General features: G+C 41.4%; 1 protein-coding gene and 1 pseudogene across 1 annotated transcript in view; one reads left to right on the forward strand and one right to left on the reverse strand.

The window, feature by feature from the left end:
• The window catches only part of CHD6 (chromodomain helicase DNA binding protein 6), a 213,826-nt gene that overhangs the window by 67,195 nt on the left and 129,131 nt on the right, over positions 1-17,500 (forward strand). Inside the window, 1 exon segment of the mRNA XM_032605037.1 lies at positions 16,837-17,357. Within this exon segment, the coding sequence (XP_032460928.1) occupies positions 16,837-17,357 (521 nt within the window).
• Positions 5,112-6,237, reverse strand: LOC116739995 (annotated as a pseudogene).

Consider the following 17,500-nt stretch of genomic DNA (forward strand, 5'->3'; position numbering starts at 1 on the left):
GTTCCATCTGCCAGGATTTTATCCTATGGATATACTCAGACGGGTGTGTAGGTTTCATTGCAACTTTGTTTATTATAGCGAAAATGGAAATGAACTTAAATGTCCGTCAAAAAGGAGACTACAGGCGTGCCTCATTTTACTGTGCAGGTATTACATTTTTTTACAAATTGAAGGCTTGTGGCAGCTCTGCCTTGAGTAGGTCTATCAGCACCATTTTTCCAACAGCATTTGCTCACTTCGTGTCTCGGTGTCAACATTTTGGTAATTCTCTCAGTATTTTGGAACTTTTCATTATTATTATATTTGCTGTGGTGATCTGTGATCTTTGGTGTTACTATTGTAATTGTTTTGGGGTGAACTTCACTGATAAATGTCTGTGACTGCTCCACCAACTGACTGGCTGTTCCTCCATCTTTCACCTTCTCCTCCGGTTTCTGAGCCCAGGAAACAACCATTCCGTGAGACACAACAATATGGAAGTTAGGCCACTTAATAACCCTACAGTGGCCTCTAGGTGTTCAAGTGAAAGAACCAGTTGCTCGGCTCTCACTTTCGATCAAAAGCTAAAGGTGAGGGCTTCCCTGGTGGCGCAGTGGTTGAGAGTCCGCCTGCCGATGCAGGGGACACGGGTTCGTGCCCCGGTCTGGGAGGATCCCACATGCCGCGGAGCGGCTGGGCCCGTGAGCCATGGCCGCTGAGCCTGCGCGTCCGGAGCCTGTCCTCCGCAACGGGAGAGGCCACAACAGTGAGAGGCCCGCGTAACGCATAAAAAAAAAAAAAAAAAAAAAAAAAAAAAAAAAAAAAGCTAAAGGTGATTAAGTTTAGTGAAAAAGGCACATGGAAAGCAGAGAGAGGCTGCAAGCGAGGCCTCTTGTGCTAAACAGTTTAGCCAAGTTGTGGATGCAAAGGAAGAATTCTTGAAGGAAATTAAAAGTGCCGTTCCAGTGAACACGCAAATAAGAAAGCACAACAGCCTTATTGCTGATATGGAGATAGTTTGAGTGGTCTGGATAGAAGATCAGACAAATCACACCATTCTCTTTAAGTCAAAGCCTAATGCAGAGCAAGGCCCTAACTCTCTTCAATTCTATGAAGGCTGAGAGAGGTGAGGAAAGTGTAGAAGAAAAGTTTAAAGCTAACAGAGGTTGGTTCATGAGGTTTAAGGAGAGGAGCTGTCTCCATAACCTAAAAGTACAAGGTGAAGCAGCAAGTACTGATGTAGAAGCTGTAGCAAGTTATCCAGAGGATCTAGCTGAGATAATTAATGAAGGTGGCTACACTAAACAACAGATTTTCAGTTTAGACAAAACAGTCTCCTATTGGAAGAAGATGCCATTTAGGAACTTGATAGCTAGAGAGGGCAAGTCAGTGCCTGTCTTCAGAGTTTCAAAAGACAGGCTGACTCTCTTGTTAGGGGCTAATGCAGCTGTTGACTTTTAGGTTGAAGCCAGTGCTCATGTACCATCCTGAAAATACTAGGGCCCATGAGAATTATGCTAAATCTACTCTGCCTATACTCTCTAAATGGAAATTACAAAGCCTGGATGATAGCATATGTGTTTACAACATGGCTTACTGTATGTGTAAGTCCACTGTTGAGGCCTACTGCTCAGAAAAAAAGATTTTCTTTCAAAACATTACGGCTCATTGACAATGCACATGGTCACCCAAGAGCTTTGATGGAGTTGTACAGCGAGATGAATGATGTTTTCATGCCTGCTCACACAGCATCCATTCTGCAGCCCATGGATCAAGGAGTAATTTTGACTTTCATATCTTATTATTTAGGACATACATTTTGTAAGGTTGTAGCTGCCATAGATGGTGATTTCTCTGATGGATCTGGGCAAAGTAAGTTGAAAACCTTCTGGAAAGGATTCACCATACTAGATGCCATGAAGAACATTTGTGATTCATGGGAAGAGGTCAAAATGTCAACATTAACAGGAGTTTGGGAGAAGTTGATTCCGACCCTTATGGGTGACTTTGAGGGGTTCAGGACTTCAGTGGAGGAAATAACTTCAGATGTGGTGGAAAAGACAAGAGAACCAGAATTAGTAGTGGAGCCTGAAGATGGGACTGAATTGCTGCCATCTCATGATAAAACTTGAACAGTTGAGGAGTTGCTTCTTATGGATGTGCATAGAAAGTGGTTCCTTGAGATGGAGTCTACTCCTGGTAAAGATGCTGTGAAGAGTGTTGAAATGACAACAAAGGATTTAGAATATTACATAAACTTAGTTGATAAAGCAGCAGCAGGGTTTGAGAGGATTGATTCCAATTTTGAAAGAAGTTCTACTGTGGGTAGAATGCTGTCAAACAGCACTGCATGCTACAGAAAACTGTGCAAGGAAGAGTCAGTTGATGTGGTAAACTTCATTGTTGTCGTATTTTAAGAAATTGCCACAGACACCCCAGCTTCAGCATCCACCACCCTGATCAGTCAGCAGCTGTCAACACCAAGGCAGGACCCTCCACCAGCAAAAGGACTGTGACTTGCTGATGGTTCAGATGATGGTTAGCATTTTTTTTAGCAACAAAGTATTTTTATTTTAATTTTTCAAAATAGAAAGCATAAAGGAACTTTAATATCCAGTCAGGGCAAAGAATACTGGATTTAATGACCCATTAAGTGTGAACCACTTTAGGTTCTTCACAGTAACAAATGTATTTTAAAGTAAACTTTGAATGCATATTGCAGAGAATGAATCCATTTAAAAAACTTTATAATTTCCTTACCTGCTACTAATACCAGTATGATTTTTAGACTGTAAATTTTTTAAATGATTTGTTTTAACACTGAGAATAAGATTTAAAGCAAAGTTAGCAATGTTCCTGAATTACAGATTTGTTCAGTAGTAAGCCTTTGAGTAATAGTACTTTCTTCTCAAAAAGTAGTCAGTGTACATTTTACAATTGTGCAGTAAGAAAATATTGGCTAATAAAAAGTGGTATTACTTGAGATAGTCAAAATGAAAGAAAAACTATACTTTTGCTTGGATTATTTATGCCCAAATAATTTACCCTGCAGTCCACAGATGTATAGGGCATAAAATATTTTTGAATAAGAGAAAAGCGAGGGTCCTAAAATAGGAACATAAACCAGAAGAATCTAAAAACAGCATCCTGTTATTTTATTTTTTGAGTATTTAAGCTGCTTTTGGTTGCATGCCCTGATCTGTAGAAGGTTAATTAACAAGGAAATAAAATTTCCAAGTGTTTAAAAAATTTGCTCATCTTCTATAAAGCAAGTTTTAATGTGTCAACACTTAAAAAATACACAGTGACTTGATGAAACATCAGTACAACTGCATAGAATTGAGCTCCAGAGAATTATACATTTATGAGCTGTCTTTCCTGGGCTCTGGTTTACAGGAGTATTGGCTTAGAGACCAGCTTAGAGCCATCTGCTCCTACCTGGAGGATACAGGCCAGGAAACTCTTAGGATTATATGGGCCTTTTCTGTTCCTAAATAAAACACCAGGAGCTCTCTGGTCTTAAAAACAACCCGAGCATCCAAATATGTACACTGGGGACCCTTCCCCTTTGTGAGTCAAAGAAGAGGAGAGTTTGTGACTTTCGCTGAAAACAAAACAAAACAAAACAAAATCTCCCACAATTCTTCTAAGAGACTGAAATGTACTAGAAATTTCAAAACTAGAACAATGCCATCAAAGATTAAACCTTTGAATGCCACCCCAAAATAATAAAATTGGGACCTCCAGGAAAACAGGTACCAAAAGAATCAAAGTAATGAATACACTGAGGATTCCCCTCTTTGAAGGCTGTTTAAGGAGGTAGGGTTTCACGGGTTTTTGTTTGTTTATCTTTTGGCCTCTGAACATTTAAAAAATGCTTTGCCCGGCTTGTCATTTAGGCTAATTTTGGAGTTCACAAGAAACCCTAATACTGACATAAGGATATTCTACAGTTTCACAGCTATCATTTGTACATATTAAAATCAAGTTGATTTACTCTTTTTGAGTAAGTATAACTAGAATATGGCAAATTAATATATTTCTTTACATACAACTTTGTGTCTCAAAGTTCTTGAAAAACAAGAACAGGTAACTTTGTATTCAAAGACTACCAAAGTGTGCATTTGATATTTATATGCAGACAAAACCTTATGAATCTCCTGTCAATTCTGCATGATGCCTTTAAGGAGGAAATTACATACAAAGTTGCTAACTGTGCAAAATGTTAAATTGCTAAAACATTTTACATAATGAACTGATACATGTAAATGTAGTTGACACATGAAATTAACATGGGTTCATAAGAACTTATCACATTTCAGAGATTTTCTTTAGTAACAAGTTTTTGTTTTTATATTTCCTGTACACAGCAAAGTTTATCACAGAAGATAACCCTTTTAAACGAATTCAACAGGGAATTCTTGAGGCACCTTCTCATATAAAACACAAGATGAATGCAATTATCAATCCATCTGAGAAAAGTTTTCAATCTAAAGATCATTTTTTTTCCATTTAAGTATATTTTATAGAACTTTGATAAGGCAAGACAAATTTGTGAAAAAATGTAGATACAAAAATGATGTAAACTAATATCTTATATTAAAAAACCCCAAAGGGAAAACTGGAGATGGGACAGCTCAAACAATGCCTATTTCAGAAAAACCTAAAATAGAATTGTGCATAAGCTGAAGATTACAAAGAACTTCTAGACTCGGCACAGTTTGGGTTTTCCTTTTTTCTTTTTTTTTTTTTAGTCTTTATATTACATGTTTTAAATCATATCGGGAATGCAAACTAGAACTGCCCACTACTTCAGTGGAAAAAAGTTCAACATTGTGCAGTTTTCTGCCTCTATTTTTAAAAAGTGGCAGCAATCCCTGCATTTGTATATGAAACAAGGATTTGAGAAACTTTATCAAAAAAGGTAATGAAGGCAAAAATTGGCAGACATCCAGCATATTGTTTCTTTTTAAGACAATGTGGATGGTAATTTCATGATTAAAAAATGAATCTTTTAAATAAATACATTGTATCTGACATTTGCACTGACTGATTTGATAAATCTTTAAACAAGGGCTTTACTACACTCCCTGTAACCTTAAGCCACTGGCTTTAGGTTCTGGAGTCCTTTTTCACTGGGTTTCATACACTGCGACTCTGCAGGCTGATGAGGCATCATGCTGCCGTTCGGTCCTGGAGGCGGCTGCACTCCATCATTTGGTCCCATCCATGGTGCAGAAGACTGTTTAAATCCCTGCTGGTTCCACAGCTGGCCATACATGCCATATGCAGGTACTTGCCAACCATTAGGCATATACTGGCCAATTTGTTGTGTGTTCCCATACCACTGGCCCCAGTGGCCGTAAGCTTGTGGATATCCAATTTGATTCTGCTGTTGCATGGGATTTATCATATCAAGGGTTTCTTTGCCCCAGTAGCATTTCACAGCATGGCCTTCAATGGTAGTTCCATTAACAGAAACAACTGCATGTGCTGCACTTTCATGGGAATTGAACCGAACAAAAGAATATCCTTTATCTGCAAAGACTCGAAGTTCCATTATTTGTCCAAATGGTGAAAAAGTCTGACGCATTAGTTGTTCTGTTAGCCCAGAAGTGACACCTCCATCATATACAGTACAGTTGCTTGGACTAGACTGATTTACGACCTCATCATATGATAGCTGTTTGGTGTTTGGCTCATATGTACTCTTTGGAACTGGAGGCTTTCGGGTTGCCCAGTTAGTTCTGATTTGTCTTCCACCAAGCCACTGGCCACCCATCTGTTGAATGGAGTTTTTAGCATCCCATCTGTTGAAAAAGGAGACAAAGCCATATCCCTTAGACTTTCCTGTTGCCATGTCTTTTACCACTTGGGCATCTGATATTCTTCCAAATGGTGCAAAAGCAGCTTTTGTATCTTCAGTTGTAATTTCTGGACTGAGATCACCAACAAAGACATGGAAATGACCTTGTGAACGCTGTGTGCTGACAACGGTACTACTGCTTGTGTCCTCCTTTTGACTGCTGTGGGTTGTTGCCCACTTCACTTTGACTTCCTTACCCATTATCTTCCACCCATTCATAGCAGCTAGTGCTACAGCTGCATGACGACGCTCATAAAACTCTGCAAAACAATGTGGATCATTTCCAGCTGTATCCATAATCATTATGGAGAATTAAAGCTTCTGTCACATCTCAGGAAAGCTTACCGACATATAGTCTTAGGCATTTCGTCCTCCATGGCTGCTGCTGTCGCGGTGGCGCCTCCGGGTCCAGCTCTCTACCCTTTACTACCTCACAGATCTTTTGAGCGGCCATGGCTGCGAAATGGCGGAGTTTCTCGGCCATCTAGAGGTTACTGCGCCCCCTTCTAAAGCGGCAGTTACACTAAACCGCCCAGCCCAGCGCGAACAACAAAGCCTCAGGTCAAGATGGCGGTGAGCCGGGCACCTTAGAGCAGCCCGGGAAGTGACCCGGACCGCGCAGGTGCAGAAGAATCTTGCACTTTGGACCTCCTGTAATTTAATTTTTTTAAATCGGAGTACAGTGCCAAGCAATAAGATATTTTTAAATTAAGGTATGTAGTTTTTTTTTTAGACGTAGTGCTAGTGCACACTTAATAGACTACAGTATAGTATAAACATAACTTTTGTATGTACCTGTAAACCAAAAAATTTGTGTGACTCACTTTACTACGGTATGTACTTTATTGTGGTGGTCTGGAGCTGAACCTGCAACATCTGTGAGGTAGGCCTGTATATACATCATAGCACATCTACCTAGTGGAATATTTTGCTGCTGTTAAAAAGAACACATTACTGAAGAGAATCCCAAGCCCTCAAAACTACTGTCATTTGTGATACACGGGCAGATTTTTATTTCTTAAAATAATCTGCATATTTAATTTTTAAAAAATTATTTAAGGTAAGCTTTCATTTCAATAAAAACATTCATTACCAAAATTATCCCAACATGAATTTAGGTTCTTTTCTTTTGAAAGTTCATGTTGAGACCTTTAGTATGTTAGCCAGTTATTATGTAGCATCAGTTAGACGGTTTTCATTTACACCTCATAGTATATGTTGACGAACAGGGCAGAGTTTTTAATTTAAAAGTTAATATTAGATAGGTGGAGGGGCAAGTTAATGAAGTGGAGGAGTTGATCCTGCTTCTCTTATAGGTACTGGTGACGGGCCATACCGACGACTGAACTGCAAGACGTTGCTGAGCATGCTAAAGCAATCCACGGGCTCTAAAACCTATCTTTTGACATACCTTAACATATTTTTGTTTTTCTTGTTCTAATTCATTTTGTGCTCTGAAACATATACTTGAGAGGCCAGAGCAAAATGATCAGGATGATAAAAGAATGTTGACTCATTCAACATGAGGTATGATAGATGAAACTAAGATTACATAACCTGAAGAAGGGAATATTTAAAAGTATCTCTTGGAAAAGAGGTTGACTGTGTCTGTTGCTGGACCTGTAGGTGAAAATGGAGAGTTATAGGTGGACAGGCTTTAGCTCCATCTGAAGAAGACCGTCCTGAGAAGTTGAGCTGCCCAGCTGTGGCCTGCACCTTGTGGGCACTAAGCTCCCCACTCCTGGGAGAGACTGGAAAGCTGTTTGCTTGTGTGTCAGAGGCCACGAAGTGGGCGTTTGGGCTGGATGACCTTAGTGGTACATCCTGACTAGAATCCTAGGGTTTACCAGGGCATTTATGTATGGTATTTATCTGTGGTATCAACATAAATAGTAGTCTAAGTGGATACAAGTTTTAATTAAAATATTACATAATAGTTATATATTACATAGTGGTTCTTTCAGCTCATGTTACTGATATTACTCAATATATCACTAGGTGAAACAAACACGAAACAATTTTTAAAAAATAGAAATAAGCGGCTGAGTGTTAAATTCTATGAATAAAGTGGCTTTGAGTCCATCTACATGCAGAAAACATTGGAATAAACACAACCACTTTTAAACAGTGAATAGAATTGCCTCATCTCCTGTCCTGACCCAGAGGGTTCTGGGAATCTCTGGTAACGAGACCTTGGGCCAACATCAAAGTGGCAACAAAAGATCTAGGATCCGTGACATTTGACAAGTGTCGCTGTGACTGTAGAGAATTGCCTCCCTCCATCTAACTTGGATTCACTCTAGGGAAAAGTAGCCCAAAGCTAGTATTCTGAGTATTGTGGGAAAAAAGCAGGAGTAACAGCAGTGAACTTCTTTCCACTTTTGATATGGTTTATGGTTTTCTCATTAACTCACTGTCTTTTGCCTCAGTTAGCCCGTCCCTTTACTATTGATATGGTTTTGGATAAATTTTGCCAGTTTTGGGAAACTACGTAACATGTAGTGACCAAGGATCAAAAGTTCTTATTTTGGGATGAAAACGGAAATATAGTACCCACTGCTAACAAAATGTGTTCTTAGGATGGTGGTTGTAGGTCTTCTGGTAGCTGCCAAGCCCACATTTGATGTTCTTTAACCCTCATCTTGGGATCCTTCTGGGTAGAGTTGAAAAGAGATCACTTATTTAATCTTAAATGTTCTGCTGGATTGTTTGATTCTTCATGTATTATCCCATTCTGGTCTGGGGAACAAATGGATTTATAAAGAAATGGATAGAAGAGGAAAGTTAATGAGTTAACGGTTTTCTGGGGGAAAGGTTAGGGAGATACCCTTGGTGCTGGGGAGTGGATGATGGAAATAAAGTAGAGGCGGTTAGAGAGTCTTGCTAATTCTTATTCTGAATTTGGTGTATGCAGAACATGAGGCAGTATTGTGAAGTAGTCAAGAGCAGTGGCTCTTAAAACCAAGAGTCAAACCCGGGTTCAAATCTTAGCTCTAGTACTCACTAGCTGTGTGACTTTGGGTGAGTTATTTAACCTCTCTGAACTTCTACTCTATAAAACAGAGTCATATTTGGGACGATAATATACTTCCTCTTAGAGTTGTTTTGAGACATAATCTGTTTAAGAAACTTAGTATATTGCCTAATACTCATTCCTTAATAAAATCAGGTATTATTAATGATCATTGCTGACATCTATTTTATCTTTCAAATATCAAAACAATTCTGAGTACTCAGAGTAGCTGTGACTAAAGGTCGAGATATATGAAAAGCACCGTTCCCTGCCCACACATAGTATTCCTAACTCCAGGCAATGGTCTTGCTGTGCCTTGGTACGTGGAAATGGTATTGGCCAGGGTTTGCTTAAGTTCTGGGCTCAGGGGCTCTAGTAACCCAGGACTACAGTGAAATTACAGGTGGGCCAGGAAGGAAGAGGTAGGAAAATAGTCTTATTCTCTCTGTATTTGTTGATCTACTTGGCTTAGAAGATGTCACAAAAACATTTTAGAAGAGGTCTCTCTTAGCCTTGGTTGGCTGAAACAAACATCATTGCACTTTGACAGATTAGATAACTGAATCACTTTGAGCCTTTGGTTTACTCATAAAAGCCATAGTTGTTTGGAAAAAAAACTCGTGGTTTCTAGAAACAACACTTGTTAACAAACAGGCACTTATTAAGTATTTTCCTTCTCTCTTCCTAACTCTTTCCTGTCAGCATCTAAATTTAATAATCTACCTGCGCCCAGCTTTTGTCACCACGTGGAATTAACAAGGTTTAGGTTGACTTTGCCTAAAGATTTAGTGTAGTCAAAGAGTCTTGAAACATCGTAAGAGAAAAAGCCACCACCACCCCATCCTGTTTTAAAAGCAAAAATATGAAGATAGAGGTGGAGACTTGACTGACAGGTTCAAGGACTTTGGGGTAGAGGAGCTTTGCAGAAATTAGATCGTCAAATCTGTTGATCACTCTTCAGTCCTTAGCTTACCTGCTCCTCAGCAGCATTTGGCACCTGTGATCATTCTGTCTTAAAATGCTCTCATCCTCCGGTTTCTGTGAAGCAACACTTTCTTACTCTTTTTCCCTCCTACATCACTGGCCTGACTGCTCCTTCGCCCTGCCTGTAGGTTCTTCCCCCTCTGGGGACCTTAAGTATTAGTGTTCCGCAGGTTAGGTCCTGTTTCCTCTTCTCTCTTTATCCATTCATCTAATTTATTCTCAAAGACATTTCCCTTGGAAAGTGTATCCAAGAGCGTCCTGGACACCTCTGCCTGAAACTGAACTCTTCTCCTCCTGGTGCGAACCAGCTGTGACCATGTGAGGAGCCATGTAGGATTGAAATACCTGCTTCATCACCCAAAGCACAGAACTCCTGGGTGTGTAAGGATTGAATATGCTGAATACAGGGAAAAAACTCACACACACAGAGGGGACACACAGACACATGCACACACTGACATTGTCCCTGTCCCTCCTCAGATGGGTCTTGCTCACTCAGCCTCAGCACAAATGTATTTGCCAAATGAATGAGTCCCAGTGCAATTGCAGTGTGATAAAGGCAAGGATATGTGGGGTTTTCTGTCTTTACTGTATTCCACAGGCAGGCGGTAACTATAAGGAGAAAGAGAAGGTGAAACAAGAAGACAATTCTAATTCCAGCTGGAAAGTAGCTTTGCCACCTGGAATGTCCACAGACCAACTCGTTAGTAGTAGTAACTACTTCTTATTTTGTATTTTCATTTTATTATTTGGACTTTAAAAAAAAGACAGATCTCAAACTTAGTTAAGCTTGTCTGCTTTTTTGTGTGTATGTGTGTGTGGTATGCGGGCCTCTCACTGCCATGGCCTCTCCCATTGCGGAGCACAGGCTCCGGACGCGCAGGCTCAGCGGCCATGGCTCACGGGCCTAGCTGCTCCGCGGCATGTGGGATCTTCCCGGACCGGGGCACGAACCCGTGTCCCCTGCATCGGCAGGCGGACTCTCAACCACTGCGCCACCAGGGAAGGCTCTTGTCTGCTTATTTTTATATTTAGTTGATTTCTTGATATTAAGTAAGTCTACACAGAAAACACTTTCCTCTCCCTGGGGAAGGTGGAAGACCCTGAAGCGATGGGCAGCAGGGGCTCCCTGGGCCGCTCACCGCTGGGTCGAAATTGGAGGAAGCGCTTCTGGGTGAAGGGTGTGCAGGGGCCTTTGCAGCCCGAGTGCAAAGTACACTCTGCCCTGCCCTCAGTCAGATGTAATCATAGTGCTGGTGCTTCTCATATTCTCCCTTTGATTCCTGAATACTGATGATTTGGAGGAGTGTGAATTGTCTGGCAAACAATTTTTCCTTCATTATTACAGTCTATTACATCTATGTGAAAATTTTTCTATTATAAGTATATTGAAAGCAATATTCTCATTATTGAAAATTTAGATGTCTGTTTAATAAAAAAAATTTTAAAAACCCAAATTTGCACAGCCTCAAACGATTAACATTTTGTTTATTTTCTCCCATTCTTTCTTCTGTACACAGGTATTTGTTGTCATCTTTGTTTACACGTACAATTTTGTAGATGTCTTTTTTCTCTTTTTTCAAATTGAAAATATTCATTTCATCCAATAATCATATGATTGAGTTTTACTGTAAGCCACAAACATCTTGGGGAACACCACAAAGTCACTGTCTCATGAAGCTTACCTTCTAATCATGGGAAACAGGTAAAGGCAAACAAATAATAACTTAGAGAAAGTTTTGAAAAAAGAAGTGAAAGTTGCCCACAATGTTATCTCCCAGACATAATGATGGTATGTGTCCTAAATTTATTTTAAAAAGCTAATGTTGGGCTTCCCTGGTGGTGCAGTGGTTGAGAGTCTGCCTGCCGATGCAGGGGACGCGGGTTCGTGCCCCAGTCCGGGAAGATCCCACATGCCGTGGAGCGGCTGGGCCCGTGAGCCATGGCCGCTGAGCCTGCGCGTCCGGAGCCTGTGCTCCGCAATGGGAGAGGCCACAGCGGTGAGAGGCACGCGTACTGCAAAAAAAAAAAAAAAAAAAAAAGCTAATGTTGATATAGCCTTCTTAAAAAAACAAAAATGGGATTAGATCATAGGTTTTCTTTTTTTACTTTCCCACATGTTGTGGACACTTTTTAAATGTCAACTAAAACTTTGTGTAACTGGCTGTGTTGTAGTATTCTATATGATGGATGTGCTATTAATTTAAGCATTTTCCTAAAGGTCGACAAATAGAGTATTTACAGTTTTTTACTCTATTAAAAATAATTCTGTATCAGATATTCTTATACATAAACCTTTGGAGTATCTAAATGTTTCCTTAGTTTATGTTCTCAAAGAGAAATTGCTCACTTTAAAAGCATATCCAAAATTAAAATTTTAGTATTATTGCTACTGTCCCCTACAAAAAAAATCTTTTAATAGTTGATGCTCCTGCCAGCAACATATGAGAGGACCCTTTTCAGTATATTCTTACATTGAATTTTTAAAAATTGAGATACAATTCACATGCTGTAAAATCCACACTTTTAAAACATGCAATTCAGTGGTTTTAGTATATTCACAAGATTGTGTAAAGATCACCACTATCTGATTCTAGAACATTTCATCATCCCCCAAAGAACCTTATGCCCTCACCAGTCACTCTGTTTTTTCCCTCAACCCCTGGCAACCTCTACTCTACTTTTTGTCTCTATGGATTTGCCAGTTTGGGGTATTTCATATAAATGGAATTATACAATATGTGGTCTTCTGTGCTTGGCTCCTTTCACTTAGCATAATTCTTTCAGGGTCTATCCATTTTGTAGCCTGGGTGATTTTCTTAGATTCTAATTTGACTTTCAAGTACTTGAGTGATTCTTAGGGGGATAACCCAGGTTTGTCCTTGGACCTCTGTTTGGGAAGCATTGACCTAGGCTGTAATCTTTCCATTAGTTCTTAAATCCTTTACAACTGACCCAGAACCTGTTTATCTAGATTCACATTTTTAAGTGTCTTTTCTAGGAATATTGTAGGTTGATGGACTTCGATCAAAGAAATGTGTTTTATTACTATCAGTGCAGTTTATGAGTTGTCATTGTTGCATGTTTCATCAGTCAGTCTCTCTCAGTTTTATCCTTGTGTGCCTAGATGCTAGTCTCTTTAAATTGTCAATGTAATGTAAAATGTTGTTACTGTGGTCCATCATCTGAAGTCTGTTCCTTTTAGGGCCATTTTCAAAATGGTAATTTAGGGCTTCCCTGGTAGCGCAGTGGTTGAGAGTCCGCCTGCCGATGCAGGGGACACGGGTTCGTGCCCCGGTCCGGGAAGATCCCACATGCCGTGGAGCGGCTAGGCCCATGAGCCATGGCCGCTGAGCCTGCGCGTCCGGAGCCTGTGCTCCGCAACGGGAGAGGCCACAACAGTGAGAGGCCCACGTACCGCAAAAAAAAAAAAAGGTGATTTAATGCCCTTCTTGGTAGAAGTTGAAACAAAGACTTTATTTAGGCTCTTTACCTTTTCCCCCACTGACCTTGAGAAACATGGAAGAAATACGTTTTGTCTTATATTTTTAATCCTCAGCAGATATCTTTTCCAGGCTCCCAACAAGCTGCCTTAAAAATAAAAGCATTTCTGGTGGATTATTGACTTTCGAGATTATAATTTCATATTTTTGGTTACTAATATCTGCCTTTTGGAACACTTCCTCCTTTTTTTTTTTTAAAGAAGGTGTTGGGGGTAGGAGTTTAATTAATTAATTTATTTTTCTGTGTTGGGTCTTCGTTTCTGTGCAAGGGCTTTCTCTAGTTTTGGCAAGTGGGGGCCACTCTTCATCGCAGTGCGTGGGCCTCTCACTATCGCAGCCTCTCTTGTTGTGGAGCACAGGCTCCAGATGCGCAGGCTCAGTAGTTGTGGCTCACAGGCCTAGTTGCTCTGCGGCATGTGAGATCCTCCCAGACCAGGGCTTGAACCCGTGTCCCCTGCATTAGCAGGCAGATTCTCAACCACTGCGCCACCAGGGAAGCCCACACTTCCTCCTTTTTAACACGGGCTGATTGACGTCTTGTCCCAGCTCTACCAACTTCCTAGGAATACATCTTGACAAACTGCTTTCTCTCTCTAAACCTCTAAATCTCTAAACAGATTATCTTATCTGTAAAATGAGAAGTGGACTAGACAACTCTCTAGGATTCCTGGGAATAGAATTGCTGGGACGTCAGGTATGTGTTCAGTTTTATAAAGAACTACCTGACCTTTTCCTAAAGCGGTTGTGCACACCGTCACATTTAACGTTTCTAACCAAATGTCATCATGCTGGTCTGGTGGCCTGGTTCCCTGACATGTCGTGAAATACTCAGCGAAACAAGCATTTGGCCAGAGGATTCAGATCCAGGCTTCTCGGCTCACTAGTTGTATGGCCTTGGGCACATCACTTAGCATCAATAATCATTAATTTCTCCATATACAAAATAGGCAACATGATGCTAAGTTTGTAGGCTTGTTGAAAAGATTAGAGATGTCATGAAACATGCTTTGCATAATTCTGAGCATATCCATTTGATGTCTGTCCAGTAGCTGCTAGCTGCTGTTACTGTTATTGCCTAATGATTGAATATCCAGTTACCACCACGCCTGCCTAAGGTACCTGCTCAGCTTTTTGGAGAGCCCCAAAAAGAGAGACCTTGACATGAGGTATGAGTTGAGGAGAGAGTCTCACTTTGACCTACAGAGTGCTGCCTTGATGGAATTAGGTCTTCAGTGTATTGTCTTTTAAAGCCTTTTAAATAAACAAACCTGTGTCTCTTGCTTTTTTAGTGTGTCCACCCCTGCATTATAAGCAAAAACTTATTCCTTGAGGGCCAAGTGTCCCTGGCACATAATTAAGTAACATCCCAGGGATGGTTATGTGGTCATAGGATCCCAGCTTTAACCGGGTACCTGTTACAATACTGTTGAGTTTCTTGCTGTCTTTTCTTTCTTTCTCTTTCTTTTTCTTTCTTTCTTCCTTCCTTCCTTCCTTCCTTTCTTTCTTTCCTTCTTCCTTCCTTCCTTTCTTCCTTCCTTCCTTCCTTTCTTTCTTTCTTTCTTTCTCTCTCTCTCTCTCTCTCTCTCTCTCTCTTTCTCTCTCTCTTCCTCTCTTCCTTGCTCCCTCCCTTCCTCCCTTCCTCCCTTCTTTTTTTGTCTTTTTATTGTGGTAGAAAACACATAATTATAAAATTTGCCATCTAAACCATCTTCTTGTATTTTATTGATTTAAATTTCTTTTAAGTTTACTTAGTTCCTCTTTTTCCTAAGCCTTAAGCACTGAATCAGCAATGAGGGAGTCAAACTGAATTGTTTTCCCTTTTGTTCCCCCGCCCCCAAGCAGTAAGTCCTGCCAGAATGACCAGTTCCCTCTGGATTTAGGCTGTTTATGACACTGGACTTTATTTATGATAAAAAATCCAAAAGAATCCTCCTTTTCTTTCATCATTTTCTCCTGGGATACTCAGTGTTATGTTTGGGAGTATCAGACTATGAAAGGGAACTGGGAAGAACAGCAGGGAAATACGCAGCTGAGTTTTGCACTCCCCGTCAGTTCCAGGGTGGGCCAGGAAGTCTGAGCAGAGATTGGTACCCAGAACGCCAGAGAGAAACCACACCATCTGGCAAGTGTCTGTGCCCTTCAGCACAGGCCAGGCCCCTTGGTAAGAGAGCAAGCTACTCACAAATGGGGCTGGTCCTAAGCCATCATCCAAAGATGATTGTAACCATCTTCCTGGAAAGCCTGCTTGTCTCTCCCTAAGTTATTTCTTTGTTCCCTGAAACTAGCACCCACGTTATTATCAGATTATTGGCAACCCCAGCCTTGTTATGAAATGACAAATGTACTTTGTGACACCAGGCCTGAACACATGAGCTATACCTTCTGCTTCCAAAGGGCTGTTTCCTTAAAAGTTGTCATGTTAGGAGGCTTCACTTTTTTTTGTGTGTGTGTGTTTTTTTTTTTTTTTTTGTGGTACACGGGCCTCTCACTGCTGTGGCCTCTTCCGTTAAGGAGCACAGGCTTAGGACGCTCAGGCCCAGCGGGCATGGCTCACGGGCCCAGCTGCTCCGGGGCACGTGGGATCTTCCCGGTCCAGGGCACGAACCCGTGTCCCCTGCATCGGCAGGTGGATTCTCAACCACTGCGCCACCAGGGAAGCCCCAGGAGGCTTCACTTTTATTTGGTGGTGCTCCAAGACAGCTTGGAAATGTTCTTTTGCGTTGCCTTCAGCACCTATGACACTTTCTTTCTAAAGGCACGTATCACAGTAAAGCGTCCTCCCGTACGTTAGTTGGTTTTTGCAAGTGGTCAAAGGTTATCTGCTGCTGAGTCTGGTGACAGAGTTAGATGATCATACAGAAGAACACTATTTCTAGTTAAAAATAAAAGGTATAGTTTTGAATGATCCAGATGTTCTCATTGACAGTCAAACCAGGTGAATGTGAATGCTGCTTGGTGATATATGTGAGAGCAGAGATTTGGGGAAATAAAGCAACACGTTGAGGTTGACCCCACATCCTTATCACCCTGGTGACATCACCTTTATTCATGAATACATTTGAACAGTAACTTGTATATCAGCATGATAAACGCCACTCGGGGTCAGAACAGTGTGCCTAGGATTCGTGTCTGCTAGCAGAATCTAAAGGTATTTTGTGGGAGACTGTTGTTGCCAGTTCTAGAAATGGAGCTTAAAAAGGTGTTTCAGATTTCTGCACGTAACATGGAAATCCTTCCAGGTTTTTACATACAAATTACCTACATAATATTACTAACAACTTAGTTCACAAGGGCCTTGTTCCACAAGGGCTAAAGCAAACATAATGTGTGTCCTGTTTGCCACTCTGTGCCCATGACCTAGCATGGGAGGAACTACCACATCGCAGGCACTCAGGAGATGTTGAACAAGTCCATGCATTCAAAATTAATACCACTATTTGTGTGAAGCTTGCAGTGGAAGAGTAATATGCTTGTCTCTCTCTCTTTTGCAGTTGTCAAATTTAAAAGTTCTGAATCACTCCCCAATGTCTGATGCCTCCGTCAATTTTGACTACAAATCCCCCTCCCCGTTTGACCACAGCACTGATCAGGAGGACAAAACTGAAGATGTTGCCCGTCCCTGTCTGCCCCAGAAGGACCTGCACACTGCTGGAGAGGATGCTGAGACCCTTTTCCCCAGGAAAACGACATCCCATAACGGGACGGAGGACAGTGGAGGAGGCGGCACTGGCGTGAAGAAGAAACGGAAGAAAAAGGATCCAGGAGAGCAAGAAGGGGCAGCAAAGGGAAGCAAGGACAGGGAGCCCAAGCCAAAGAGGAAGCGTGAACCTAGAGAGCCAAAGGAGCCCAGGAAGGCCAAGGAGCCCAGGAAGGCCAAGGAGCCCAAGGAGCCCAAGCAGAAGGACGGGGCCAAGAAGGTGCGGAAGCCCCGGGAGGCCTCGGGCCCCAAGGAGGCCAAAGAGAAGAGGAGCGGCCCTGACTCTGCAGCCAGGACGAAGTCCAAGAAGGCCAGGTGTGTCCCTTTCTTCCCGTCCCGAGCCCTGGGCTCTGCCTCCACAGAGAGGCTGTCCTTGGCCTTACTCCAGCCCCCCTGGACATGTCTTCCCCACTTTCAGCCAAAGTAAACCACCTTCTCACCTCCTTAATTAATACTGT

The sequence above is a fragment of the Phocoena sinus genome, chromosome 15 (genome assembly GCF_008692025.1).
Source record: "Phocoena sinus isolate mPhoSin1 chromosome 15, mPhoSin1.pri, whole genome shotgun sequence".
Taxonomy (NCBI): domain Eukaryota; kingdom Metazoa; phylum Chordata; class Mammalia; order Artiodactyla; family Phocoenidae; genus Phocoena; species Phocoena sinus.